Source organism: Siniperca chuatsi, linkage group LG18, assembly GCF_020085105.1.
Source record: "Siniperca chuatsi isolate FFG_IHB_CAS linkage group LG18, ASM2008510v1, whole genome shotgun sequence".
In the NCBI taxonomy this organism is placed as follows: domain Eukaryota; kingdom Metazoa; phylum Chordata; class Actinopteri; order Centrarchiformes; family Sinipercidae; genus Siniperca; species Siniperca chuatsi.
Window position 1 is genome coordinate 22,464,751 of NC_058059.1, and position 27,889 is coordinate 22,492,639.

At 40.3% G+C, this 27,889-nt stretch overlaps 1 protein-coding gene across 5 annotated transcripts; it reads left to right on the forward strand.

Moving 5' to 3' along the window:
• sh3bp2 (SH3-domain binding protein 2) lies at positions 1-27,889 on the forward strand. Of its 5 annotated transcripts, XM_044174013.1 has the most exons (14): positions 5,550-6,093; positions 6,213-6,278; positions 17,947-18,086; positions 18,329-18,431; positions 20,215-20,332; positions 20,635-20,702; positions 21,756-21,841; positions 21,931-22,008; positions 22,820-23,573; positions 23,706-23,829; positions 24,066-24,121; positions 24,498-24,573; positions 25,628-25,687; positions 25,811-27,889. In XM_044174013.1, the coding sequence occupies exons 3-14, from the start codon at positions 17,951-17,953 to the stop codon at positions 25,967-25,969; spliced, it is 1,818 nt and encodes a 605-aa protein (XP_044029948.1). In that variant the 5' UTR covers positions 5,550-6,093; positions 6,213-6,278; positions 17,947-17,950; the 3' UTR covers positions 25,970-27,889. The 5 variants fall into 5 exon arrangements, with proteins under 5 accessions (XP_044029949.1, XP_044029947.1, XP_044029948.1 ...); XM_044174014.1 differs by lacking the exons at positions 5,550-6,093; positions 6,213-6,278 and adding an exon at positions 1-264; XM_044174012.1 differs by lacking the exon at positions 6,213-6,278 and having other exon boundaries at positions 5,549-6,093.

Here is a 27,889-nt window from a genome sequence, read left to right on the forward strand (position 1 = left end):
TGGGAGTGCTGTTAGGAGTGCAAAAGTTCATATGTTTCTGCTGGTTAATAGAACCATGTTTCTTGTTTTTAATTTGGTTTACTGGTTTGCATGAGCGTCGCAGCCAGTTTCTCTTGTGGTTGAACAGAGGGTGTCATGACAGTTCATACAGTAGCTCTGAAACGCCACGCCAGGAAGTGAACTGGGCTGAAGCGCAGTTCTGCAGGGCTTAAACCACTGATGACACAGACAAAGGAGCTACACAACTGACACAGCACTCCATGGGTAAGTTTAAAAAGTTTATCTAAGCTTTGCGCTTTTATTTTATTATTTTTTTATTTTAAAGCTGCATTGCTGCTAGGTTTGTTTAAACAGAAAGAGAGTGCTACACACAGCAAGTACATCCCTACAGATATGCAAGTCATTCAGATAACTTCTTCTGCTTTATATGCTGTTATATATACATATAAATATATCAATATATATATCATAATCAAATTCTGTTTTTGTTGGTTTTAACGGACCAATTCATGGGACCAGAGAGAAAAGCTACACAATGCACTATGCAGTGGAGTGTAGGGCTGGGTGATGATTTAGTATCACCAACTCAGCAGATTTGTATCGTGACAATATGATTTTCAAATTGTTCTGCAAATTTCTGTTGTTCAAATAAATGATTACCATCAAGCTGTAATTAAAAACTAAATCATTAATTATTGAAGTTTTTGTTTTAAAGATATGAAGAGTTTCGTCTCGTGTAACGCGTAACAGTGGAACACATTTGACCCTTTGCTTAGCCCTAGTTTCTGTACCCGTCAAGTCTAGCACTGCAGTACTCCATTTACATCGATAACGGTGGCAGATGTATCACTCGAAAACCATGTCAGCTGTAGCTAGCTAGCTAATTAACATTGGCTCATGTGAAAATGAGAACCCTAAAAAAAAGGGTGTTAAGTGTGCATTTGACAGCTACATTATGCTAACTTAGCGCTGTGTAATGACTGAGGCTAAAGTTTACAGGTCCTAGGTAAAAAGTTAGCATCCTCAGCAGTTGATTCATGCAGAAGACATGGCCAGAAAGGAGTTGTATATTCTTTTATTGCAGGGTAGAGCTAGTTAGCCTTAGTATTACATAACAATTTTATAAGAAAAAATCTGAATTTCTTTCTATAACACTGTTCAGATGTTTACTATAGAAATACATAATAAGTTACTTGGACAAGCAATACAGAGGCTAGACTGATGTTTTAGTGTTTTCAAACAATGTTACACAAGAAAATGAGGACAAACCAATGAATTCAATTAAGTGCAAAGTCAGTCTCGGATAAACTTCTCTGAATTCAATCCAGAGTAGGTCTGAGCCAGCAAGTGTTACACCAGCTTCCATGTGGTGGATGTGTCGGTCCTGAACAGGGTTTTACTTAACACTTAGCCTTAAAAGTATGGCTATTCTATATACTTCTAGCGGTTCTAGTCTTCTGACCACTCAAATAACTTCACACACTGATGGCACAGATCCAGGATTGAACCGCCAACCTTCCAATTGATGGACGACCCGTGTTACCACTAAGCCAAAGCCACCCCGAAAATTTGATTCTGATCTGCTGGCTGGGGTTAAGGGCCTTGCTAAAGGGCGGGGCAAGCGCTGCTGTTTTCACTTTCGCCAGATTCCACCCAGATTTATCATGCCGGTCTGGGGGATTGAACCAGTCACTCAAAACAGCTTAATTGTTGCATCAGTTACTCTCATGTTAATGTTAAAAGCATGGAGGCTTTTATTTAGGAATGTATGGATTCAGTTTACACTCTTACACCAAGCCAGGCCTGGTGGTAGCAGCTGATGAGCTGCTGTGTAATGAAAAAAGAGTAAGCTGTGTCTGCCCTGTCTCTCAGCCAAGTCACAACTGAACTGCGTGTGACACCAGCAGGAGAAAAAAAAGCAGTTGTGATTCCTTTTCTGCAACACCAGTGACGGCACGGCCAGCTCACACTGATTTCAGATATTGTTTACAAGTTTCATAATTTCTATTACACCCATAAAACTACTCAGAGGAGCCTAAATTTCTCCAACAAATACCCTCTTAACAAATATAATAAGGCTTCAAAAGATTAACATGACACACCTGAATGGACTTTTTGTCTACTTGGTGTCTCTGTCACACATTTGTGTTCAGATAAATTGCTGAATCACACTGAAAATAGGCTAAAACTCTATCTCTAAGACTACATTTCCCACCTTTAGCTCAACGATCTTACAACCGCTTCATCTTTGGTGCCTCCAGTTTGGACTCTATTTCTAATGCTGCATGGAGCCTGCCTAAACCCATGGACATAATCAAGCTAAGCGTTGCTGAGTACAGAGGCCTGTATACTCTGTCTGATACAGTCTCTGTTGACCCTAGTGATGCAGCTGAGCAGCAGCACCAAGAGAAGCTGCTCTTTAGTTGGTTTCAAATTCTAACTTTAGTGTTCCTTACACCTCACAGTTTTAACTGCTGCGGAGAGTGATTAGAAATCTTGCAGCTAAAATTATACTTTGTGCTGCTGCGTTGTTCATTGTACTTTACAACAGGACTTGGTTGTCAAAGATTTTCTTGAAAGTTTTTGTCTGTTAGGGATTGCTGTCGGAATGTAAAGCAAACAAATATAACAAAAAATGCTTCTGAAATACATTACCTACCCTAGCTTTAAGCCGTAAAAAGTGATTATAAGATGTAAAGTGTTTTTATATGATTTATAGGGTGTATGCAAAGTATTCAAGGTTTATATAAGATGTACAGGGTATACAACATGATTGTACATAGGATAGAGTGTGTACAAGATGCGTATAGAAGATGAGCAGGGCGTTGATAAAATGTTACGGGTGTATATAAGATGTCTAGAGTACATATAAAATGACAGATGTGTAGGACATTTCTATGACTTACATGGTGTATATAATATGTATCGATAGATAGCAAGTACTAAGATCCAACAATCTAAAAATACTGCATTATTTTACTTATGTAAAAGTATTATCAGCAAAATGTACTTAAAGTATCCAAAGTAAAAGTACTCATACTGCAGACAAATGGCCCTGCATGGAGTCTGCATGTCCTCCCCGTGTTACCGTGGGTTCTCTCCGGGTTCTCCGGCTTCCTCCCACCGTCCAAAGACATGCATGTGTAGGTTAATTGATAACTCTAAATTGCCCGTATTGAATGAATGTGAGAGTGAATGGTTGTCTGTCCTTGTCTGTGTCTGTGTTAGCCCTGCGACGAGTTGGCCACTGTCCAGGGTGTACCCTGCCTAAGGCCCAAAGTCACTGGGATAGGCTCCAGTCACCCGCGACCCCTAACGGGACCAAGCGGTAGAAAATGGATGGATGGATTATTAGATTGTTACTCATGCAATCCCAAAGTAGTATTTGACTGTTTTTATGTAAAATCTAAATTTGAAAGGTAACTATTACCTATAGCTGTCAGATAAATGTAGTGGAGAAAAAGAACAATATTTCCCTCTGAAATGTAGCACATAGAAGTATAAAGTAGCACACATTGGGAATACTTATGTAAAGTACAAGTACAGTGCCTCAAAATTGAACTCAAGTACAGTACTTGAGTAAATATACAGTACTTGGTTAGGGAAGGATCACTGCGCTCCCCTTTGTTTACACCTGGTGTGTCTGCAATTTCAACTGAAGTTAAACTGGTTCCGAACGTTACAGCAGACATTTTGACATGTCGTTGTAGGAAAAGCACAGGTGTTACTACAATAACGATGGCTCTGTTCTGTTCAAGTGTCCCAGCAAGTCAAGACAGTGTGACAGTGAACCAGAATGGGGTGTATTTGGCCGTTGAATATATTATATACATTAATACAATACTCTACTTCTAGTTGGTTATTTCTTATCACCATTGTAATTCTACTCTTTTAGTGTTTACTCACAAACCACTTTTAAGCTGGGGTAGGTAATGTACTTCAGGAGCCATTTTTTGTTATATTTGTTGAAATTCCCTTTACATCCCGACAAGCAATCAATAAATCAAATGCTCTGAAAAAAAATTAAGAAAATCCGGTATCTGTCGCTGTCGCAGGCCTGTAATAAGCCCATCCAATCATTTTATTTGGCCCGAATGAAATGATTGGCTGGCTTACCTGCCTGTCTACCCACCTACCTGCACACACTCTGCCCGTGCACTCATTGCGCATGAAAATGTGTTTTGAGGGAGCGGCTTTGGACGGAGGCCTGAAGGGAGGGGGTGGGATTTTTTCAGTTAGACACGTTCAAAATCTAGCCGTCTCCTGCTAGTTTCTCCAGCGTTACCTACCCTAGCTTTAATCTGCTCATCTTGCTTTTCCCTTCAGTTCTCTTTTACTCCCACACACATGCGCACACCTACACCTCTGTCTCTTACTGCACACACACCGGCTTGCCCCGCCCTGCCTCTATCTGTTTCTCTCTCCCTGTGTCCGCCCTGTTGACTTTCTTTGTCAGCAGTATGTTTTATAGTCACCCCAAAAACACGAAACGATCTACACCAATGTGGTACCCCATCGGCCCCAACAGGTGCACTTACAAAACAACGGTATATTCCAGCCATGACTTGTGTGTCAGCTAATGTTAAATGACATTCAGCTTACTTTCTACTTTGCCAAGATATGCTGTTGTTGTGATGTTAGCTGTAGTAGCAGCAGAGTTGTGAGTATCGCTGTCTGGAGCTGCTGTGCTGGCTCTGGGAGACTGTCTCGTCCTCTCTGGCTGTTAGCTTTGAAGCAGCAACTGTAGCGACAGTTTGCTAACCCACAAAGAAGCTAACTAACAACTTAGCTAACGTTAGTTATATTACTTGCTGTGTCGTTGTTCCACTATCGTGGTTTTTGTCATTGTATTGGATTTTTCCAAAATCGCATATCCCACCTTTAATCAATAGCGTCGTTCTCATCAATAAAAAAAGAAGGACAATATCCGGTTATTTGGTAAAAAGTCATTGCTACAAGCTTGTGTTCATAAAACTGAAGTTAAGAGAAGACTACTACTCACTAGAAGCATTTCAGTTAGAAACATCCAAACACTAAAGATTAGGCTTTGTAGACACTTAATACAGAATCAGAATTAGAAATACTTTAATACATACAATACATACATTCAATCAGTTATTTTCTAGGTCAGTTTTGAATGAATTTAGCAACTGTTGTTCCTGTTCGCAACAATAAAATGTTCTGAATTTACTATGGCCTCTTCTCCATACTCCAACAACCCTAGAGAATGTGTTTTAGATGAACAGGAAGATGTTGCTCTACAAGATGGATACAAGATCTATATGGATACATTTAAGATGTATAAGGACCAGTATAAAGTGTGTATGAGGACACAGGCAAGTTAGAGACAGTCTACGTCACTTGCAGTTGCACACTTTAGATATTACAAAGTAGAAAGTAGCATGAAAGTTCACCTGCAGCCTCACACAGGATCAGCTACGTTTCAGGTCATATTTGTAGCCGTGTGTGTACATATGTGTGTGTGTGCTTGACCTCTGTATTGTTCCTTGTTCTTAGGGGATGGAAAGCCCCTTTCTCAGGTCTTGTGTGTCCGAGTGTGTGAGGCATATCTGTGTAGTGGTGTGGGTTGTATGCGGCAGCCAATGACATACTACCGCTAAGGAAGCAGGAAGGAACATGCTGCAGCTGGTCGACCAATGAGAAGCCGGGGCTGAAGGAGGAGGCCCTTCAGGAAATGACTGGTATCAGGGGTTCAGACCTCTAACAGACTTCCTAACCAGCACGACTGATTGTTCTATCTTCTCATCTATCTCCTTCTTTAATTTTTTTTCTATTTGCAGCCGTTAATCACTCTAGTCATCTATTCTTCCATCTCTTCTTTTATTAATCTGTATTCTTGCTCTGTTCTTCCAAATCTAACCACTCTTCAAATCTTGAATCTGTGTCTTTATCCATTCGACCGTACATCCATCCTCCGTGGCTCCACGCGGTTGAAAATTATGGTGGTATATTTTGTTGTGCTGCCGCCGTCATGTCCACCGACATGTCCGCTCTGTCCGTGAGGAAGAAGTCATTTGCGCGGAGCTCCAAGCCAAGCGTCAGGATGTGTATTTGGGAACAGAGGGATGCAATGTAAGTTATCTTCACTCTTCGTGAGCCTGTCACACTTTGTGTTGTTGACTTCATCTTTTATTGTTCGTCTCGTCCCTGATGTTCACTTTTTGTTTCTTAATGTTTGGATGTATTCCCAGATAAGTTGACGCTTCGGTTTGGTGACCAGTTCTAAGACCTGTTTGAGGGGGTGAAGGTTATATCTTGTAAGTTGGTTTCTGTCTTTATCTGTGATACTTTCTTATTTAGTGTTTCTTTTTATCAACTTGGGTCTCAGGTGTGCTTTGCAAAACTACTCAGCTGGAGGTTTACGTCATCTGTGTTGGTTATTGTTTGGTTTGGTAATATTTCTTCTCCATTACAAGAGGTCAATGAAGCAACTGAGGAATTTCCTGTCAACTTTGCCTTTGCCTGTTGATTGGAGTGTGAAAGCAGTGAATTTTAGAGAATCTCCTCATTGAAGTCATTTTTTAACCATGTCACACTTACTTTTTTTAATCCACATTTGAATTTTTAACCCAAAAGTGTTCATTTGATGGCTCCTGTTTCTATCACAGCACCTTTCAGTCTACAGTGCTGAGAACAAGTTAAGCCTCTTAGGAAGTCTGAAGTAAACATACGCATTTTCTCGCCGCACATATGAAATAGTGGCATCATGGCAGCTTTCACTGAATGTGAAACTTTACTCAAAATAGAAATAAGCAACGTCCATTTCAAGCAGGCTGAAGAGCAACGCCTACTCGGCAGCAGCAGCAGTGACACGTACTGTACTCTCTACAGTCGCTCCGTCTCTGTGCAGTCAAGCAGTGTGACACGCTGTAAAGAAACTACAGTCCTGCATGGCCAAGCAAAGTCGAGTTTATTAGAATTGTCCTTTGTTCCAAAAATACTCCTTATTGGGACAACGGAGGAAATTGTTTGGTGTTATAGGCACAAAGTGTGCAGGATAAAAAGAAATGCCATTGATACAGTATGTACTGTAGCAGAGCAGAAAGCAGAATGGCGTTAGAAACATAAAAAGGGGAAGGTAAGATGGCATTGAACACGTGCACTATGAGGTCGTTACACTGAAAGAGGCCTGATTACATTCAGAATCAGAAATACTTTATTGATCCCCGAGGGGGAAACTCTTTGTTACTCAAGTCTTGAAGAGAAAGGAAAGCTAAAAGTTGGAAAAAGTAAGACAATGAGACGGAGCTACGGCAACAGGCAGCATGCACGTTGGCGCGTTCGCATTAGTATTTAGTCATCATTATCGTAGACATTGACACATTGAGTACATTATTACACGGGTTGTGAAAGTAGGTCACGTCCCACTTTTGGACGTGTCAAATGCTAGTGGGCATATTTCTGAATACAATCTTAATGTTTGCATTGTTCTGTCCAGTTTTATCCAACGGGATTCCTTATCTTAAGCCCCTAAAGATGACAATACATATCTGAGATATAAGCAGCAGGACAGTGGTGGAAGATGTACTCAGATGTTTTCCGTACGTAAAAGTACCAATACAACTATCTAAAAATGCTCCAATACTAATAAGTAAAAGTATTCAAAATATAAGATACAGAAGTATTAGCAGCTAAATGTGCTACACAGTAAAAGTACTCATTACACAGTAAAATGTCCCCTGTGGCTGATGTATTATTTCATTATTAGATTGTTAATACTGATGCAATAATGTCAGAGCAGCATTTGATTGTTGTAGCTGCTCGAGGTGGAGCTAGTTTTATATACAGTTAGCTAGTTTAGTCCAGTGGTTTCCAACCCGGGGGTTGGGTCCCCTCTAAAGGGTCACAAGATAAATCTAGGGGGTCATGAACTGATTAATGGGGTAGGAAAGAGGACAAACTAAGTTGCTACACAAGCTTGTATTCATTGTTCGGACTTTTCACTAATTTTTACTTTTTTGTGAAATATATTTGACTTCTTTGAACCCTCAAATAGTTATTTATATGAAACCGTCTGAGAAGTTTAGAGGGGGACTGCTAACATCTTATAGACTTGGGAAATGTGATAAGGGGCCTCAAGTAGACACTGTTTTTGTAAGGGCTCATAGGCCAAAAAGGTTGGGAACCACTGGTTTGATTTTTAAAAATTAATTGTATTTTATAAGTTTATCATTTTTTTGTTATCTAAACAATCTTAAACTGAAAGGTAATGCGTGACTATAGCTGTCACATAAATGTAGTAGGGTAAATGCAAGTATCAAGTAACATAAAATGTACTAAAGTAAAGTACAATAACCTGAAAACTGAACTTAAGTAGAGCACTTGAGTAAATGCGCTCCGTAACTTTCCACCACTGCAGCAGGGTAACTAAGAGAAAATCACACTGTGGGGAATTCGCATGTTTGTTTCCCACAAGAGGCAAACATTTTGTCATTTTGGGCAGACAGTTGATATCTGTGAGACCACCAAAATACCTCTGAAAACGCAACATATGTGACCAAATCACTGAGTAAAGTACACAAAAGGGGCTTGGTTTGGTTTACATATGCAGCACTTTGCTGATGGTCCAGTTTTTGTCAGTTTTTGGTTATTTTATACTCAACACAAAGCCTGACATCAGTCACATATCACATCTGCTCGGTGGTTTTTCTCCTCAGAGACAAATACATTTATTTTAGTTTATTCATTCAGATCCCCATTAGCTACTGTATTCTAACAGTAGCTACTCTTCCTGGGGTCCACATTCATATTTTTAATACATCAATACACATCCATAACATTCATACTCCCAATAAGACTCAGTGCATGACACAACCACCAAGACACACAACAACCAACACCAACTCAAAACCTGTCTAATACATATGATAGCTCTGTATAATAATTTCATTTCTTACATAACTGAGAACAGAAATCAGTTCCACTAAATCACAAATGAAAGTGGGATGGATAGCTCTCTAACTGTTTTACACTCTTCCGTGTGTAAACAAATCCAATCTTAACTTTTTGTTAAAACATGTTGTATTACTTTTTGAATTCAAAAAACTTGGTAATGAATTCCGTGCAACCGTTGCTCGATAATGGTGCCCCAATCACGTCAGCGGTCAGTTGTTGCCACGGTAATTCCTCAGCAAGGTACGTGTCAGAAACAGAGAAGAGAAAAGGCAACACTTACAGGAAATGTGCTCTCATTTTTTCGACCCTGTGACGGGGGGGGCGGGAGGGTGGGCTTGTCGTCAGGGCAAAATCTCAACGCTCTCTCTCTCTCTCTCTCTCTCCTGCCTCTTTTTCTCTCTCTCCCTCTCTCTGCCTCTTATCTTTTTACACATCTTTTACACATACACATCTTATCTGTGTATTTTTGCTGTCTTTGGTGGTGGTTTTTACTTCAGAAAGGAAACACAGTTACAGTACAATTTGTAATCTTTGAAAAGTCATAGTGGAAGACCTGTACAGTGTGTGTGTGTGTGCGCGCGCGTGTGTGTGTGTTAGTCTGAGAGGAATCCTTCATGTAGCTGTTGGAACTGTGACGGCTGTGCAGGTCCTGTGGAGTGACATTGCCATATATGGACACAGGAAGTGATAATGTGTAGGAGAAGCCATAGGTAGAGAAAGAGGACCTGGTTTTACTATTTCAGCTTTCTATGAGTCCACTGCTCCAGGTGTGTGTGTGTGTGTGTGTGTGTGTGTGTGTGTGTGTGTGTGTGTGTGTGTGTGTGTGTGTGTGTTTGTAAAGTAAAGTAAACATTGACTTTCTGTTTCTGTTCTGTTTTTCTTTTTTGAGAAGGAACCAAAGACTCTCACACACAGCCGGTCACTTGTGCTCACTTTATTAAAGGTCCATAATGTATATGTATAAATCTCATGCAGGAAGAGTGCACCAATCAGATGATACCAGCAGCACCAGGCATTCATACAAACTGAAGGTATTTCCTCACCAAGTCCAAATTTACTAGCGACAAATATACTTTATGCAAATAGAAAAAACTTGAAGTTGTTTTGATTCTTCCAAAATGTTGCTATCAGAAATGAAGTCCATGTCTGTTTAATGATGTTATGAGACTGTTTCTCAACCTAAATAGTCCATATCTTATTGTATGAATTATCTGAGTCATCACCACAGGCCAAGGTCGCCTGTAAGAACAACAGCTGTCAGGTAAAGGTGAAGGACAGGAACAGGAAAGAGTCTTTTCGCTCATATACAACAAGGATTTAGTGGCTTATCCTTCCCCAAACACACTGCCAATCAGCAAAACCCATCATTGCCTAAAGCTAAACATTATCACTGCTTCTAGAGGTTGGAGAGTCGATTGTGACCAGTTGTGTGAAAAGAAGAGGATGTTGAACATGGTTTTGTCTTGGACTTGGGTGTGCCTTGTTTCTGTGTGAAATTTATGCAAAAACATTTTTCACATTTTCAAATGAGAATTTCAGTTTGGACTCGGTGTACAACGGCTTAAAGGTCAATGAGCTCTCCACTTGTAAACAAACAAGTGCGTGCAAATGTCGCAGGATGAACCACGTTGGTACATATCATACAAATGAAAAATTCAAGGACATTATGTTGCTAAAAACTATACAAATCAACCCAAAGTAACAAAATCTTGTAAAAACAGCTAAATGCTATCATCAGCATGCCAACATGCTCACAATGACAATGCTAACATGCTGATATTTAGCAGGTATATTCGCCATCTTGGCATGCTAAGATTTGCTAATTAGCACTAAACACAACGTACAGCTAAAGCTGATGGGAATGGCAATATATTTGCAAGTATTTAGTCATAAAGCAAAGTATTGGACAAATTCAAGTTTTGACATGATGATGGCAATAGAGGAAAAGTCAGGGCATCACCAAAGTCAGTAGAATTCGTCCTCTGGGGACCATGAATGTCTGTACAAACTTTCACGGCACTGCATTCAATAGTTATAGCAATGCTATCATCGCAAGTCAGAAGTGGCTTAAAATCTCATAGTCGGAAAATCAATAATCAAAGTTCATACATATCAAAACTGTTTGTAGCGTACGATATCAAAATGCTTCTGGTCTTTTCCAGAGCAAGTCCTGATCCCCTCCCCCAGGTGGAAGGGAGACCTTTTCAGTACCAGGAAAATTCAAAGTCAAAGTTGTTTTAATTTTCCGATGGTTTTCCTTCAGTGTAGTCAGAGTGGACACATTCTGTCACAGTCCTTTTTAATCATTCATCTGGACCAATGAACCAAAGTGGAAGAGGAAACACTAGATAAACTTCTCTAAACCTATTAAACCTCACTTTCTATTCATGTGTTCACGCCTACGTATTAAGGTCACAGTGAAAATATAAACCAGTGGAGAAACCATTACGAGCGGTCGGGTACCGTAAGTCAAAATGCAGCTCTGTATGACAGTATCTGTTTCCTGGGCAGGGCAGGCGTTTCTCTGCATCTGCTGCACCTGGGTCAGTGGTTTACCCACGACCTCTCCATCTGCTCGGGGGTTGTGCGTTTGCGTGTGTGTATTTCAGAGGCAGTGGGGGCTTAAAACACACACTTTGCTCACTTCGCAGCAAGGGCATTGGTTAGCCACACGCACTGTAGCAGACACCTGGCAGCTGTTGAAATCTGTACCATCACAGATGCTGAAGAGGCACGTACACACATAAATTTGCATTTATTTTAGGCCATAAATAATCACACAAACAATTACACAATGCTACAGAAAAGCAATTACTCCCAACAAAAACAGTACAGTAGGACACGATACAACAAGTGTGCAAAATAGCCCATGACAGTAAGAAGATACTATGCTGTCCATGTTTGAGCTTTCATGAGTCTTCATGAGTGGATGGAGTTTGCTCTGTTGTCATGGAGATGGACATGCTGTGTGGTTACATGCTGTGTCAAACCAATGACCTCATGGTTACTGAGAGGACTGTCAGACTACTACTGGCCTCATTAAAAACCACATGACATTTCAGACTAAGCAAGAAATGTGTATTCACATTGTATTGTCCATGATGATGTTTTTCCCCATCACTTCTACAATTACAATCGCTCTCTGAGTTTCTAAAAAAATACACGCATCTAGGTCACATTCAGACTTTGGACTTTTTTTGGCCTGGTCTTTGTCTCTCGCCCTTAAACCTCTGATTAGTGGAGCTTGTCTGCAGACTCTAAACACGGCTTTCTCTACTACATTTTTGGTGGGTGAAATAAGCAAAACCAGCAACAAGTGAAGCTAGCTACAGTCCAGGCTTGGCAGAACAACAGCAGGGCAAATACCAAGAGTGTGCTGATATCTGAGTCACAGACTTCAGACAGTCACTCACTGCAAAGGACACCAAATATTAAATATAATGACTTTATTAAAGTTTATGTTAATTTCTACAGTATATAATTTTCTGTGTATAACGAGGCTACACTGTTCCCCTAATATGGATGAATCTCACAGCTGCACTAGTTTCAGTTTGTAAAACTCTGTGCAACTGTCATCAGTCTGAGTCCAGTGCAGCCCCCCTTCTTCTTTGTTAGAGATACGCGGTTTACAGACTTGTCACACTTAAGAGGTTTGCAAACTTAGAAAAGACACATCCTCAAAAGACTTTTCATAACAGTAGTGTGAAGTCAAAAAATTATACTGATACAACACCTTGGGTTGTAAAGCAGCTGTTTATGCCCTCTGCAGGATTAGGGATGGCCTTAGAGATGTGGACAGGTTTTCAGCAGTTGAGGTTTTTGAACCAAAATTGAGGATTTTTGTAGTCTTGCAGCTTCCTCGCTGCCTTCGCAAAAGTCCAGTATCAGTGTTAGGCGTTCTTTGGTTGAGCATATTTTAGTACTCAGAAGATTATGCTCTCGTGTTCAAATTCCAACCCCAGTAGCTGTCAGTCACCACAGGCTGCTGAACCCAGCGTTTACGTTGTGTGTCTATGTGTGTGTTCAGGGAGGAAATATGTTTGAATGAGTCTGGTATGTGAGCAGCTCCTGTGCTTCCCTTCCTGACAAACAGCTGCTCTGTGATTAGCATCTCCGGCTCACAAACGTTAGCAGAGTTCAGGATGGAGAACTTAAAAAAAAAATAGTAAGTAAGTAAGTCAATTTGTCATTTCTTAACGTTGTTGTTTCCTGCATGGAGTTTTTCAGCATATTAACAGTAGTCTTGTCATGAAAACTATGATATAAAGAGAAGAAAATGTGACCTATGGAAAGTAAAAGTTTCAATTGGAAATTTCTCAAAAAATCCTGTAATGCTGCTGATAGAGAAAGTTTGTATTTCACTGTTTCAATAATCATTTACACTGAGTGGGAGTAAGTGATAATTTTGTTTTTTCACATGTTGCCAGAAAAAATCAACAAAACTCCAGCAAAAAAAATATGTATTTTTTTAACCCAAGTCTTCACTGTGTTGTTGTTTGTATGCAAACACTGAAAGCAGTTGAACTGTCATTTAAATAATAAGAGATGAAAGCACTTGAAATGTCAGTTGAACTGTAAACGATGAATGAAACAGAAATTTCAGTTAAAGTTGAAGTGCAGGAGCTAGTTGAAGTGTGTGGACTGTCTGCTGGCTGTGTGTCTGCTCTGCTGTAGCTGAACGAGGACTTCAGGTAATCCTTGCATCGATAATAAGCAGCTGATGAACTTTGACCTCACTCAAACTGAGATGTGGTTTAGTTAATTGCAGAATGGACTCCGTTTATCTGTGTGTGTGTGTGTGTGTGTGTGTGTGTGTGTGTGTGTGTGTGTGTGTGTGTGTGTGTGTGGCCTGTGTCTGCTGGTTATCAGTAAACATTACATTGGATAAATCGGAAAAACAAACAACGTGATAGCGTTTGTAGGTCCTCTTGAAGTCCACACACACACACACACACACACACACACACACACACACACACACAGGGCACTCAGAGGTCAGAAACAAGCAGCAGCTCCACCCTGGTGATTTGTTGTGTGTCAGGCAGGTTTTTCGCCTCCATTTTTAATCAGTTTTCCATTCTCACTCCCTCCCTCTGTCCAGACTCCCATGTCTAATTTTCTCTCTCTCTTTTTATTCTTTTATTCTTGAAGCCTTAAACAACATTGCATTTTTTGCCAACAGGGTGACTGAAACTCAAAATTAGAGTGTTTTGGTTGGATTTTTGAGCTGGGTGTGAGAACGGTGACATCGCTTGGTTACTGGCCAGATTTCCATTAAATTTGTTGTGAACATCAGTGGTCTCCAATTCCAAATTATTGTGTGATTCCCCTGACCTTCTACACAAGAAATATGAAAAGCTAATGGGTAGAGTGGCATAAAATGTATTGCCACATTCAACTGCATTTAAAAGAGCACTCCAGCAACGTAGTATTAAGCCTGGTAACATTAGACCAGAATTGTAAAGTTCATCAATGCATCCTTGTAAAATAGGTTGCGCTAGTAGCTTGGTGATGAAGTGACTATAGGGCTAGTTGGCAAACTATTGTAGCTGGCAAGCTAACACTCTAACTAGCCAGGAACATGCTAGCATTAGTCAGTCATAGTAGCTCTTCAAGCGCACTGGTTTGCCAACTGTCAGTTAGCAAGCTAGTTACTGTAGCTTTGTCGCTAACTAAACAATAAGTTCACATAGTTCATTCAATAGACATGTTTGTTGTCATTGCCAATGAGTGCTTCACTGTAATCGTTGTGCATATGACAGATAAAGAACTTAACTGTACCATCGACTTATGTCTCTAAACTGTTTGCAAACCTCTTTTGTGGAGCAGTTTATACTCTGACATAGGAGGGTTAAATAAAAGTGAACCAGCTAATAGGCTATCATGGGATTCTTCTGTTTTGAACTCTCTGGCTCTCCGTTCCCTTGAAAGTCAGCACTGTCAAAACTGTTTACTATTGGTCAATGGCACAAATTTGCATGTAAAAGTTCATGAAAGTGGAACTCGCAAGAGATTTGCATACATTTATTTCGCCCCAGCGAGCAAATCCACTGGTTGCAGCGATTCCATTGAAATGAATTGATTATGCACAGAAATGTAGCTGTTTTAAATGCTGGTGTGACCAGGCCCTTGTATTTCCATAAAGTTGTTTGACTTGCAAGAGACAGATTAAAAGAAAGATTGGTAAAATTCGAAGCAGGAGAGGCAGAGATTTCATGACTTCTAAGTCCCTAATATGAAACAAATAAAACACACCAGGCAGTATTATTGATAGGTGCATCGGATCAAAAACTATGAAAGAACTAAGAAATCCCACACAATGTTGATCTCTTGTGCTCCCTGCCTGGTAAATGCCCACCTCTTTTAAACTCCGCCCCACCAGTTTGTAATGCAGGCCTTTTGTTAGGAAATTTCTCCAAGCCCAAACTGAGATTACTAAAATAGTGTCACTGAGGTTATTTTCTCAGACATGACAAAGCTCCTCCAGAGACACAGAAGACATTGTGCAACTGTTTTCACAGGCTGAGTAGTAAAGCCTCAGTATGCTTCAAACAAAGTGCTTGTCAGATCTTCTAACAGCGTCTGAACGCCGCTTTTCCATCAGTGGAAACAGGGGGGCTGCGTCTGACAATTCTTTCAAAAGAAACAACCATCTGAAGTAGGTGGGTCTTGAAGTACTCTCTACTACTACTTCCACCCCTTTTTGTGTGTGTACAGCCGTGCGCAACACCATGAAAGCCTTCGAGGGCCGACTTTTCAAAAGTGTTCGCTGTTATCCCCGTTTGTACGATTCATCATATCTCACCCCTGTCACGACTGAAGGCTTTTCGCCATGCCTTCAAGAGTGGCCATTCGGAAGAATTACACACACTCGTGCCTTTAGACAACCTAGTTCGTTTGAAACATACTAAGACCTTAACCATGACAGTGAACTGACTTAGAAAAATTAGTGGAGTGCCCTTTAATCGCAGCTGGCCTCATCAACAAGGCCCGGGACCCCCACTGACACTGACTCTCACACCCCACCCCTCTTCTTATATACATACTCATATATACAGTATATATATATATATACTTGTATACTCATACTGTAAACTTTTGCACATTCCCATGTAAATAAAATTTTTAATCAGATTCTCTATCAGTCAATTTTATATTTTATATTCATGATTCTTGACCTGCAGTACTTGCTTTATCTTTATATTTTCTACTTACTATGTTTATTGTTAGCAACCAAAATACCAAAGCAAATTCCTATTTGTAAATCTACTTGGTAACAAAGCTGATTCTGATTCTAATGCAATCATATCTAATGTCAGCCTGCCAGTCAGTGCATGTCAAGGTCACTTTACACATAAAGCCGGTGTGTTTCAGTATGCTGAGTAGACAAACAATCGTTCCTGCAGGTTTTTATCTCAGTGAAAGGGAGTGGATTTTGGCAAGAAATCCTGGTAAATGTGACATTCTTCATTCCTGGGCTTCACACACACACACACACACACACACACCCTCCTTCTCTCTCCCTCTGAGGTCAGTAGATGCTGTTGATAGACTGGAAGTTACACGTAAACACATTAGATGATGAAGAACTTCACTTTGGATGTTTATTTTGACAACTGCTCTCTCACACACACATTACATGGAGCCTTGAAACCCAGCAAAATGACTCAGGACATTATGTGTTTCCTGTCTGAACTCAACGTGTGTGTGTGTGTGTGTTAATGTAGAAATGTGTGTGAATGCGTTTGCATAAGTACACTTGCTCAGTTTGAGTGTGTTTATGCGCGAGGGAGAGCGAGAGAGATAGAAATCAACAAAGGCAGCCAGAGAGAGAGAGAAAGAGAGATCAGCAGTAACTGAAAAAGCATCAGAGAGCGAAATGAAAAGAGAGTGTGATCAGAGGAGGCAGAAAACCAGACAGACAAATCCCTCTCAGTTTGGATCTGATGAGACGCAGCAGTGAGTCCACTGAGGACAGAAAGACAGCAACAAGTTTGAGTCCAGTCGGCTGTCTGTTCGACATCTCTGTCATGGAGCTATTGCCGGCGTTAGCATCCACAGTGTTAGCCTCCACAGTCAGCCTGCTGAGGGAGAGCGCTGCTGTTCAGAGCATCAACAAGAGGCTCAACAGGAGGTAGGCGACACTTGAGCAGCTGAATCATGTGGTGTAAGAGGATGACTTTCTGAAGAAAAAAGATTTTTGATTATCCCACCTTTAAGAGGATATAATGAATTCCAGATTATGTTTTTTTTTTTCCCACATGGATATGAACTAACTGTTCATAGCACCAGCCATTAGCGCCATCTGTCCGTTCACTTATAATGACACCATTCTAGCGTTTAGTGTTCATGATAAGCATAGAGTGAATACACCAACCGTACAGTAGCAAACGCCTGATGAGTGTGTGCATGCTGGATTTCTGGCATCTCGTATCTTTTTCGAAGCATGCGGATTTCATCAAAGTCTGTTCAGATCTGTGTTGTGTTTGTTTTGTGAGCGAAGAGAAAGATTATGTGGGCAGCAGTCACATTGTGAGAATTTGAGAACTTTGGATTGACAACCAAAGATTTCACCAAGTTTCAAATCCTAGTAACTTCCATGTGTGACACCCCAAAATGAGAACTACTGCACTTGTTTGATTAAAATGTATCCCACTATTGCCTATCACTGCGTATGCTCTGATTTAGAGGACTGAGCCTTTATGAAGGTACCATTCTCTCTGAGTGCTTTGTAGTTCTCTGTGTGAGAACTGACGTAGCCCTGAAAGCTTAGCTGGTCAGGAGGCAGGTTTGGTAACAGAGAGGTTGTGGGTTTAAATCCTTTCTGGATTTTCAAATATCTAATTTGTCTTCTTTTATCCTTAAGGTACAACAAAACTAATTACTTCACATGGAGTCCAAACAAGAACTTTTTTTGTTTGTTTGTTTCTGCTGGGATTCAGTCCCACATTTCCATGATCTTGCGGTTACATTATTTTTACAGTGATCCAATAATAATAACATCCTCTCTTCTCCTTTCCTCTCTGGTAGAACCATGTCGTCTCCAGAGGTGTGTTGGCCGGTGCCGATGCGAGCCATCGGGGCTCAGAACCTCCTCACCATGCCAGGAGGAGTTTCCACAGCAGGATACCTCCACAAGAAGGGAGGCAGCCAGTTCAGCCTCATGAAATGTGAGTTCATAATAAAAAGAGGGGGTGGACAGAATAAGTGGAACGTCTCACAATGCATTCTAATCTCCAATTATATTCTCTTTACTGATCCAGCAAAATTTACACCTCAGTGAAGTGTAAAAACCTTTTCAGCTTTTTCAAATTTCAAATGTTTGCGCTCAGTTGTATTTATGTCCATGTTAAGTTTCATTACACAGGTGGATGGATGGAAACGGTCTTCATATCTGTTGCCTGTCTTACAGGGCCTCTGAGGTACACCATCATCCACAAGGGCTGTGTGTACTACTTTAAGAGCAGTACCTCTCCTGCACCACAGGGGGCGTTCTCTCTCAACGGCTACAATAGGTCAGTGAAAGTTCTTCAGCTGCTAAGAGTCCTCATTCAGTAATGTTGTTTTTATGCCTCCGCGCCGGCGATAGCCGTATGTTGTCTGCTGTCAAGAACAGGGAATGAGGGAATTTCTTTAAATTTGTCAGAACCGTCCACTTGGACTCAAGGATGAACTGATTAGAATTTGGTGGTCAAAGGTCAGCGGTCAAGGTTAATATTTCACAGTTGATCAGACAATGAATTGGTGATACTTTTGACTCAAAGGTCAAGGTCACTGTGACCTTAAATTGACCTTGACAAACACATTTTTGGCCGTAACTCAAGAATTGATGAATTACATGGATGTATTATTAGAAGTGGATACCGGACCCCAAAATGGCGCCTATTCATTCTGATGAGAATTGCTTGCCTGGCGCATACGCCAAAAAAGTGTTCTAGCCTCCAGGGTTTACTAACCGTATGCGGCCCAATACGCGCAGTAGTGTTTCACCCACTGGCCCCGCCCGCGAGTTCCCACTCGGCCCATAGACTTTAAATTGTGATGACGTCACAGATTTTAAAATCATTTTTCTCAGCTCGAGGAAAGTTTTACAAATATAAAACCTCCATGAATCAAAAATAATTGGCCTTGTTTGCAGTTTGAGGTGTCCTGTCAACAGTTTTACATCTCTCTCTATAATGGTGGCCTACAGGGAAAATGCTCTATGGGCCGCGGGGGGATTTTTCGATGCAATACCGCGAGTGGCCACTGGAAAAAATTGGCTGCAAGGCTGAGCGGCAGTTCTTATTATACATCCATGGGTAATTATGACAAAATTTCACACAGATGTTTAATGGGATACAAAGATGAAGCTTTTACCCAAAAGGTCAAAGGTCATTTTCACTGTGACATCATAATGTCCTGGAAAAACACTTTTTTGGTCATTATTCAACACCATAATTCAAGAACAGAAGGGGAGATTGTGACCATATTTCACAGTTGGTCAGACACTGAATAGGTGATGCTATTGACTTAAAGGTCAAAGGTCATTGTGACCTCAAAACAGGTTTTTAGTCATAATTTAAGAATGAATTGGGCAATTCCAGATTTCACACACATGTTGACTGGGACGACACAATGAGTAAACAATAACTAGCACAGTGCAGGCTTTCCTCCATCTCGTCCATTCTGCCTTTCACTTCCTGCTTCATCTGAATATGGAGTGTCATAAGAGTCACGTGACTATAAACAACGTATCGGAGTGCGCCTAGCTAATCGTGATCCTGTGAGTGAGTGAGTTTCACCTACAGCTCATAGAGAGAGGGAACAACCAAAGAAATTAGGTTGTCTGAGTCAGTGTCTTCGTTTAAGTCTCTTCTCAAAACACATTTTTATCTGAAAACATATCCTGATTTTACCTGAACTGGCTGTTTTATTTTATTGCTTTTGTGTATTTTATGTATTTTATTTCTATATATTTCGTCATTCACTGTGATATTATATTTCTCTTGTTGTGAAGCACTTTGTACTTTGTTTTGATAAGTGCTCTATAAATAAAGTTTTATTATTATTATTATTATTACATTAAGTATCCACTCACCGTATCACCAGACTATGGTTGTAATCATGTCAGTTACAGGTGACAGTAGCTCTACAGGACAGAAAGGCAGCAGTAGAGTTAATTTAATAAGGTAGTTTGAAATTCTTGTCTTACTATCACAAGGATGAATGCAGGCTGATAAACAGAGTTGAAATTAGTATATTTCCCTTTATGGATCGAAATATTTCTTAGCATAACACATTTATCCTCTTCCACAGAGTGATGAGAGCAGCAGAAGAGACAACGTCCAGTAATGTGTTTCCTTTTAAGATCGTCCACTTCAGTAAGAAGCACAGGACGTGGTTTTTCTCTGCAGCTAGCGAGGACGAGAGGAGGGTGAGAACAACCACACATTGTCACATACACTCACATATACTGTGTGTGTGCAAGTGTGTGTGCATATATATATATATATATGTGTGTGTGTGTGTGTGTGTGTGACCTGACCTGCTAAGGGCTTAATTGTGAATTTACCACAATTTTAACTCTTGAGAATAATCTTCAATCGCCAAAATACATTTTATGCCTTTTTTATATTAATATAACTTTTTTAGTATGAAAGCCCCCCAAACAATAACAACACTTTAGTTGCATATGCACACGCAAACACTTACTTTATAGCTTTTTTGCTTTCACAGAAATGGATGCGATACCTGCGGAGGGAGATAGATCACTATAACGACAGAAAGGAGTGCCACATTCCAAGGTAACTGCAGCAAATCACATCATATTTTACAGTGTAGACTGTAAGTGTCATATAATTTGTGATACAGATTGCCTTTAATATATAAATTATAGTTGCGTTGATATTATAAAAAAAAGTGAAACATTAGAACAATGCGATACAAAACCCAAAACACAGATTAACTGAAAAGAAAAATGCTGTATAACTTTACATACTAAAGTATGTCCAAAAGTAATTTTCTACCGTTGTACAGAACACACACTTCTCCGTCCTTTCCTACAGACAGCCAGCCTCCTTTAGCAGCGTGACCTCGCTCACCTTTCACGTTTGAGTGAGAACTTTGCAAACTAATTATTGTAGGTCGCGACAGCGCGGTGGAAGTTTTTCCCAGCAGACTAATAGCACTTAAAGTTTTCCCCGCCAGAAACTTTCTGCAGGCTAATTTATAATTTATGCAGGCAATTAAAATGGCCTCTTGTTTTTGATTACTAAGCCACCGGCCTGGAGTTTTTTATTTAGAACACATACTTTTCTAGAAACTGGGGACATTAGCAGCTCATTTAATAGCTTTTCATTATAGTGAGTGCATGCGCTGATCAGGCAGCCTGATCTCGCAGGAAATGTATTTACTTATAAGACAAAAAAGTCGGGTTTCTTTCCCTGATCTAAAATCACTTTATTCATTTTCGAATTGGGCAAAAAATACAAAATTGTTGTAGTAGTGTAACAAAACCTGTTTTCATAGGATATGATGCCAACATTTTTCTGTTTTGTAATAGCCTAACCTGCATTAATGGCTGTTTTTGGAGGCAGAGATAAAGAAGCGTGGTAAAGAAGTAAATGACTGATAGGAAATGAATGAATAACATAATAAAGAATACAAATTACATTGTATTCTGTAAATGAATTCATGATGGCAGCAATAATAATGTTGGAAGCTAGCTAGAAAACTAGCTTATAGCAATAATGGCTAGTTTGGAGAGATCTATCTACATCCTGCAGAAAATTTCGTGATAAAATCTACGTTTTTCTGAATATTGTGTATTCATGATAACATTTTCTTTGTTGCCATAGCGACTCAGATTCGGATACTGACAGTTTCTATGGCACAATTGAGAAGCCGATGGATATTAAACACCCCATGGATAACGCAGAAGATGGTAAGACCACCTTAATGAATACATGCACATAACACACACGCTATACTTGTGCATTAGTAAACTGTGGTATCTCTTCTTTCTGTGTATAGATTATGGTGAGGATGATGATGATGACGATGAGGAAGACTATCTGAAGCCAGACAGTGACTGTTCGCCAACATCTACAGGTGATCCCACCCACCAAACACCCTTTTAGCTGATTTGTTTACAGTCCGTTACAATGAAGGTAACAGCACAATAAACTTCAACTTCAGGTCAAAGGTCACATCCAGAAATCCAGACCCCGCAGTGTCTTTGTCCCTCGTTACTAATAATACAAACTAGGAGTTCCTGGAAATGAAATACAACCTGAGGAGAAAGCGTCAGATAGAGGAAAATAATTTAGTTAAAGGAAGCGAGAGATAATAAAGGCACAGCCAAAGGTCATTCCGGGCAACTAGAAGTGCACTTGCACACATTAAAACACAAACACACACACACTCGATATTTTAATAGAGCCTTTTTTGTTTTTTAAAACAAATCCAAGAATTTATTGGGGTTTATTTGAATATTAGAAAATGAGTAAAAATGGGATTAAAAAAATACAGTGTGAATGCAAACACTTGTTGGTTTTAACGTTTACCTATTTATTGTTTTTACTTTGTGGGACTCTGGCACACTAGTTGATATTAATTATAGTGTGTTCTGTGCTGTCCTCACCACCAGAGAACCTTGCACGCTTTTTCGATAACACCGATCTTCTCCTTTTAAACAATCTGAAAATATTTCAGAGAAAATTGGTAAAAATTATTATTGAGCCTTATTTGTTTTCAGTTGCGTACAATGTGCAGTTTTGTATGCTGTTTGTATGTATAATTTACATGTAGGGAAAACATATTGCAAGTGCAATAAACATATAGGGAAGCAAAAATTAACAAAAGAAACTTTAACCAAAACAAGAAAGCAGTCTGATTTATTATTTTTTGTTTACCTCTTCAGGTCGACCCACGGGGCCGCCCCCCTCCTACCCTCCTCCCCCAGTGCCGGCAGCATTCCACCTCCGTCAAGACTCCACTCCAGGTTTTTACAAAGGACCACCTCCTCCCCTCCCGTCGCCACACAGAATCCCAAACAGCCCGCTACCCAAAAAACCCTCGCCCTCTGCCCCCCCTCCCTCCATACTAAAAGAACCCAAAGAACCCCCTCCACCTCTCCCCTTTGCCCCACACCTGCACAAGTCCTTCTCCTCTGCCCCCCCGCCTCCTCCTCCCCCCATTGCAAAGAGAACTCTTCAGAGCTGGACGACATCCGCGGGGAAGCCCGGGAACGACAAGAGAGACTGGAGGCCTCTGCCAGCTCTATCGGTCCAATCCCCCGCCACTCTGCCCATCTGCGACCAATTAGAGACCAGGATGGCCCTAAACGGTCCCCATCAGCACTCCCTTAGTGCTGGAGGGAGCCAATCGCTGGGCCACAACCACCACGGGGTGTTGAGAAACCACCGCATCAAGCCGAGCCAACCGACTCCTCATTCCACGAATATTGGAGGGCCCACCCTCAGACCTGTGATATCAGACTCCCTGTCCCTCAACCAGACGTCCTCCAGTCACCCACCACTGCCTGGCCAACCTCCGCTCTCTCCACTACTTAAAACTGGACTACACAATAAGCCAGGGATACCCAAACCTCCTACACCAACAGGCAAACCCCTGCTGCCTGCAGCCAAGTCCAAGCAGCCTGCATCCCCATTTCAGTAAGTTGGATATAAACACACAAAACATTCAACACAGAATACTTCAAAGAAAACAGCAGGAAAGTGTCCTCTGAAAAAGCACAAAACGTTAATCTGGATGAACGCAACTCACTAAGATGTGTTTCTCCCCAGAAGAGCTTCTCCAGAAGGCCAGAGCTTTCGTTCATTGGGAGAAGAGATGCCAGCAGAGTTCAGGAAGAAACCAGACCCGCCCAAACACAGCAAACGAGACGAGTCTGATGACGACTATGAGGATGTAAGAGAGAGTTGCTCACACAACAAGACTTTTTTTTTTGTCTCACACTGTTGTCATGTTGACGTGAGGGTGCACACTGCACAACTGATTAGATTTTTATGTGTGTTGTTTGGTTTTTTTTAACTATTCCAAGTGCATTTCTCCATCTCAAAGTCTAAATGACCCTTGTTGGAGCCAGTATCAGAGCTCCAATAAACACGTTGTTTGTGTGTTTAACCAGGTGTTTCTATCTGCAGGTGCAGCTGCCAGAATGTGTCTTCATTGATACAACTGAAACCAGCTTTGTAGAAAAGTATGACACATACACTTGTTTGTAATATAGAGCTGTGAGCTGAAATATTCCTTTAGCAATATATCTGCCCTCTAGTGGCAAAAAAGAAAACCGCTTTCTCTTTCTGCTTTATTTCATGCAGTTATTGTATTGACACTGTCTTTGTCCTCTTGTGTGCTTTATTCACACCAGTTTAAATCTAAAATGAACACATAAGGAAGAGAGAATATACATCTGCTATGTCTCTTGTTAAGTCTTTATTATTTGCAGCAGTAGTTCACCACAGTTCATACCAGTAAAGCAATTTGAAACAACAGACACAATATTTCGCTTATCTGTGACAACATGGGTGTATGTGTCTCTATTGATAACCTGTAACCTGTGATGATGTCCGCAGGTTATTCAAGGAGAGCCCCACCCCTCCACAGGACGGACTGTACGGCATCAGAAACTCAGGAACCAAAACCGCAAGGGTAAAAAATAAATACTGCTGTGGTCAGTGACTTCAGTGATAATAAAAGGTTTCCTGTCCTCTTCTGCAGAAACTAGTGTCTCTACATAGTTGTAACTCACTTCTGATCTTATCAGTAAGTAAATCTGAAGCAACAGAAAATTATTAACTAACTAAAGATTACATTTAGTAATAAACACTGACTTCAGCCACGCTGGCGGTGTGTATCTGGGGATGGCAATGTTGGTATGTCTGTCAGTCCAGACTGAAATAGCTCGGGCTTTTCATCTAGCACCACCATCAGGTCAAAATTACATTTATTCCAGTAGGCCGACTTTGGTTTATGACCAAATACCCATCAGCCTCAACTTGTGTTTGGCAAATGGTAGCATACTAACATACACTGACGTTACCATTTAGCTCAAAGCACAGCTGTGCCTCAGTATAAGCTCACAGAGCAGCTAGCATGGCTGCAGACTCAGTGTTGTTTAAATAACATTTGGTAAATTACTCACAGACTTAATCCTCTCAGAGTGTATCTAGACTCCGATTGTGTTCTTCAGAAAATGAATACTGTGTGTATTACTACTCTACCCTCAGCTCACTCAGTATGAAACAAATACTGAGCTGGTTTAGGTCCTCATAGAGCGAGGAGAGAGAATGAGAATATCACTGAACTATATGCAGCCTTCAGCTGGGCTCAGACTGCAGGAGTTTGTAGCTTTCTGAAACCTCAGATATCTTTAGACTGAATTACCCAATAACTTCTTAAATTATAATAATTATTATTATTGCTATTGTTGTTATTGTATGAGACAAATAAACCTACCTGCATGTATTATACTGTGTAATATATTAATATTATTCATATTAAACCATTAAATCACTCCTATACTTTGTTTATATATAGTTCAAATACACAAAAGGTCATTACAGGTAGACAGAAACAGGTAACAGACTATATTCTGATATCTTTTATCTTAATAACTGAACTCTGTGATACTGATGCGACAGTCAAAACGTCACCTGATCCTGACAAGTAAGTTCTAATGAAATAAGTGTGGTGTGTTGTCCAGGTGCTGGTGGTGTGGGACGTCGGTATAGGCAAAGCCAGAAACTACCGACTGTTTGCAGAGGTAAGAAACCTTTGACTATATATAAAATAATTATTATTTATGTGTAGAAATTAGATATAATGGCAATGTAATATTTACAACACAGTAATAACATCTTGCGTTCACTGTCGGTTGTTTTGACAGGAGGACCGAATTTTTCTGGACAGTGAAGTGACCTTCCCCAGTCTGTCAGCTCTGATCGAACACTACTACACCCATCCTCTTCCTCACCACGGCTCGCTCTGCCTGCAGAAGCCCTACACAAAGACACTGAGCACAATCAACTTACAAAAGTACAACTGAAACCAATGTACGCAGACGCAAAGAAGAACAGAGGAGGGGCTTCTCTGCAACAGAAATCCATCTCCGTCAATGACACATGGAGATAAACTCACTCGCACAGATTAAATAACTGTCACATTATAATAAAAACGGATCACACCTCTCACTGTTCACTGGAGAAGAAAACAGACTGTGTTTCGCCTGTTGCTGCACCAGAATGCACCATGAAGCTTAGAAACCAGAAAGAAACCATTAGCAATCAACAGTTTATGGAACATTATTTAACTTACTTTAAGGCAAACTAGACTCCTATCTTAACACAGCAAGCCATACTAATCCTCTTTGTGCACTGAAAACAAGTGCAAGTGACAAGTTACTGTCAATATAATATAATAATATAATATTTTTTGAAAGATCCCTGCTGCTTTCTGCAAGCTGAAGAATCGCTGTGAACGGGAAAGTGTGAAATGACAGTGATGAAGCACAATCCAAGAGCCAGTCCGGCCGGGCACATGGAGGTGATGTATTTTGTCCACGGAGGGGCGCTGTGACACCAAATGACAGCAAAAAAAGAACTCAATCCAGCTTTAGATCCAGGTTCAGGTGGGATCCTGGGAATCTTCCTTTGGGTCTGTCCTAACGCCCACACTTGCTGTACTTGCGAGTCCCTGCTTGTGTGACATATTTCAACTGCCAAGTGCTTAAGCGCGTTGACATTTATTAGAACTCACTGTGACACAGTGAGACCATCTCGTCACTCATGACAACACACTGCTCGATCAAGCTCAGATGGTTTTATTTTATTCTCATATAAAGGACATCAACCATACAGTATTACAGTTACATTCAGAGGACAGTGAAAAACAAACTCAGATTCAGTAACTCTGAATTATCTACTGCAGAAGCACATCAGCCTACTGTATGTAAAACAGACAATACCTACTGTTATAGTACTATTATACTATATTATGGCTTATGGTTTCTTTTTCGGAAAGGCTTTCTCAAAATCACAAATATATATATTTAATATTTCTTTTTGCAATGTCAGATATGCGCTATAAGTCTCATCAAGATGAATAGATTTTTGATATTAAGAGATAACCATCTCTGGAGGTTTGGCCATAACTGCATTGGACAGGAATAATATTCAGGTTGAATCCAACATGTCATAAAGTTCAACTTGTTTATGTCTGTTGATTGTTGTCAGTCCTAAAACTAACTGGTGGATACTGCCAACAACTGAAGCCATACTAGGACAGTGTGCAAGTGTTTAAGTGAACTGCATGTTGACGTTTTTCAGACATGGGACACACTTGCCTTCTAGCTGGTGGCACATGGCAAACTCTTAAGTGATCAAGACCAATAGTATGGGTATTGGAACACACGTTGTCTTATTTTCTCATCGTGTGCCCCAAGACCATTCAAATCTGGCCAGTTTCAGGACCAAATGACACAAAGACCTGAAGTAATTGTGATTTCTGACTCCCAAGGACTCTCAACACTGTAGATCGCTCCCTTTAATTTTTCTATTTTACTACATTAGAAACAGTACAGCATTTTTTTTAGCTTGAACTGACTCTTGTCATGTTTTGCTGTATTTTTCTAATGTAATAAGATAGAAATTTTAAATGGAGCGTTCCACAGTGTTGCGAGTCCTTGGAAGGTAGAAAACATCTCACTTACTAACAAGAAATAAAACCAGACCATAACTGGTGCAACATGTCAGACTGAACGTGAAGAAATCCGAATTTTATTTGTTCTCAGGTGCCAAAATGTTGACATTCAGCAAATACAGTTTGTACAGCACTGACTTTAATGTTGTAAATCACTCTCTATTTATATGTAAATCCTGTATGTACTGTAAAAATCATGTCTGTAAAAATGTAAATATATTGTTTTCTACAGAAATATATGCTGAGAATGTATAAAGGATTACGCAGA

Bases quoted from the DNA above. Each gene is read 5' to 3' on its own strand.
- sh3bp2 (XM_044174010.1), top strand. From the start codon at position 16,863: ATGAGACGCAGCAGTGAGTCCACTGAGGACAGAAAGACAGCAACAAGT. The intron at 20,703-21,755 runs GTAACTGCAGCA...TTGTTGCCATAG, and splicing joins AAGGAGTGCCACATTCCAAG to CGACTCAGATTCGGATACTG. The intron at 25,688-25,810 runs GTAAGAAACCTT...TTGTTTTGACAG, and splicing joins ACTACCGACTGTTTGCAGAG to GAGGACCGAATTTTTCTGGA.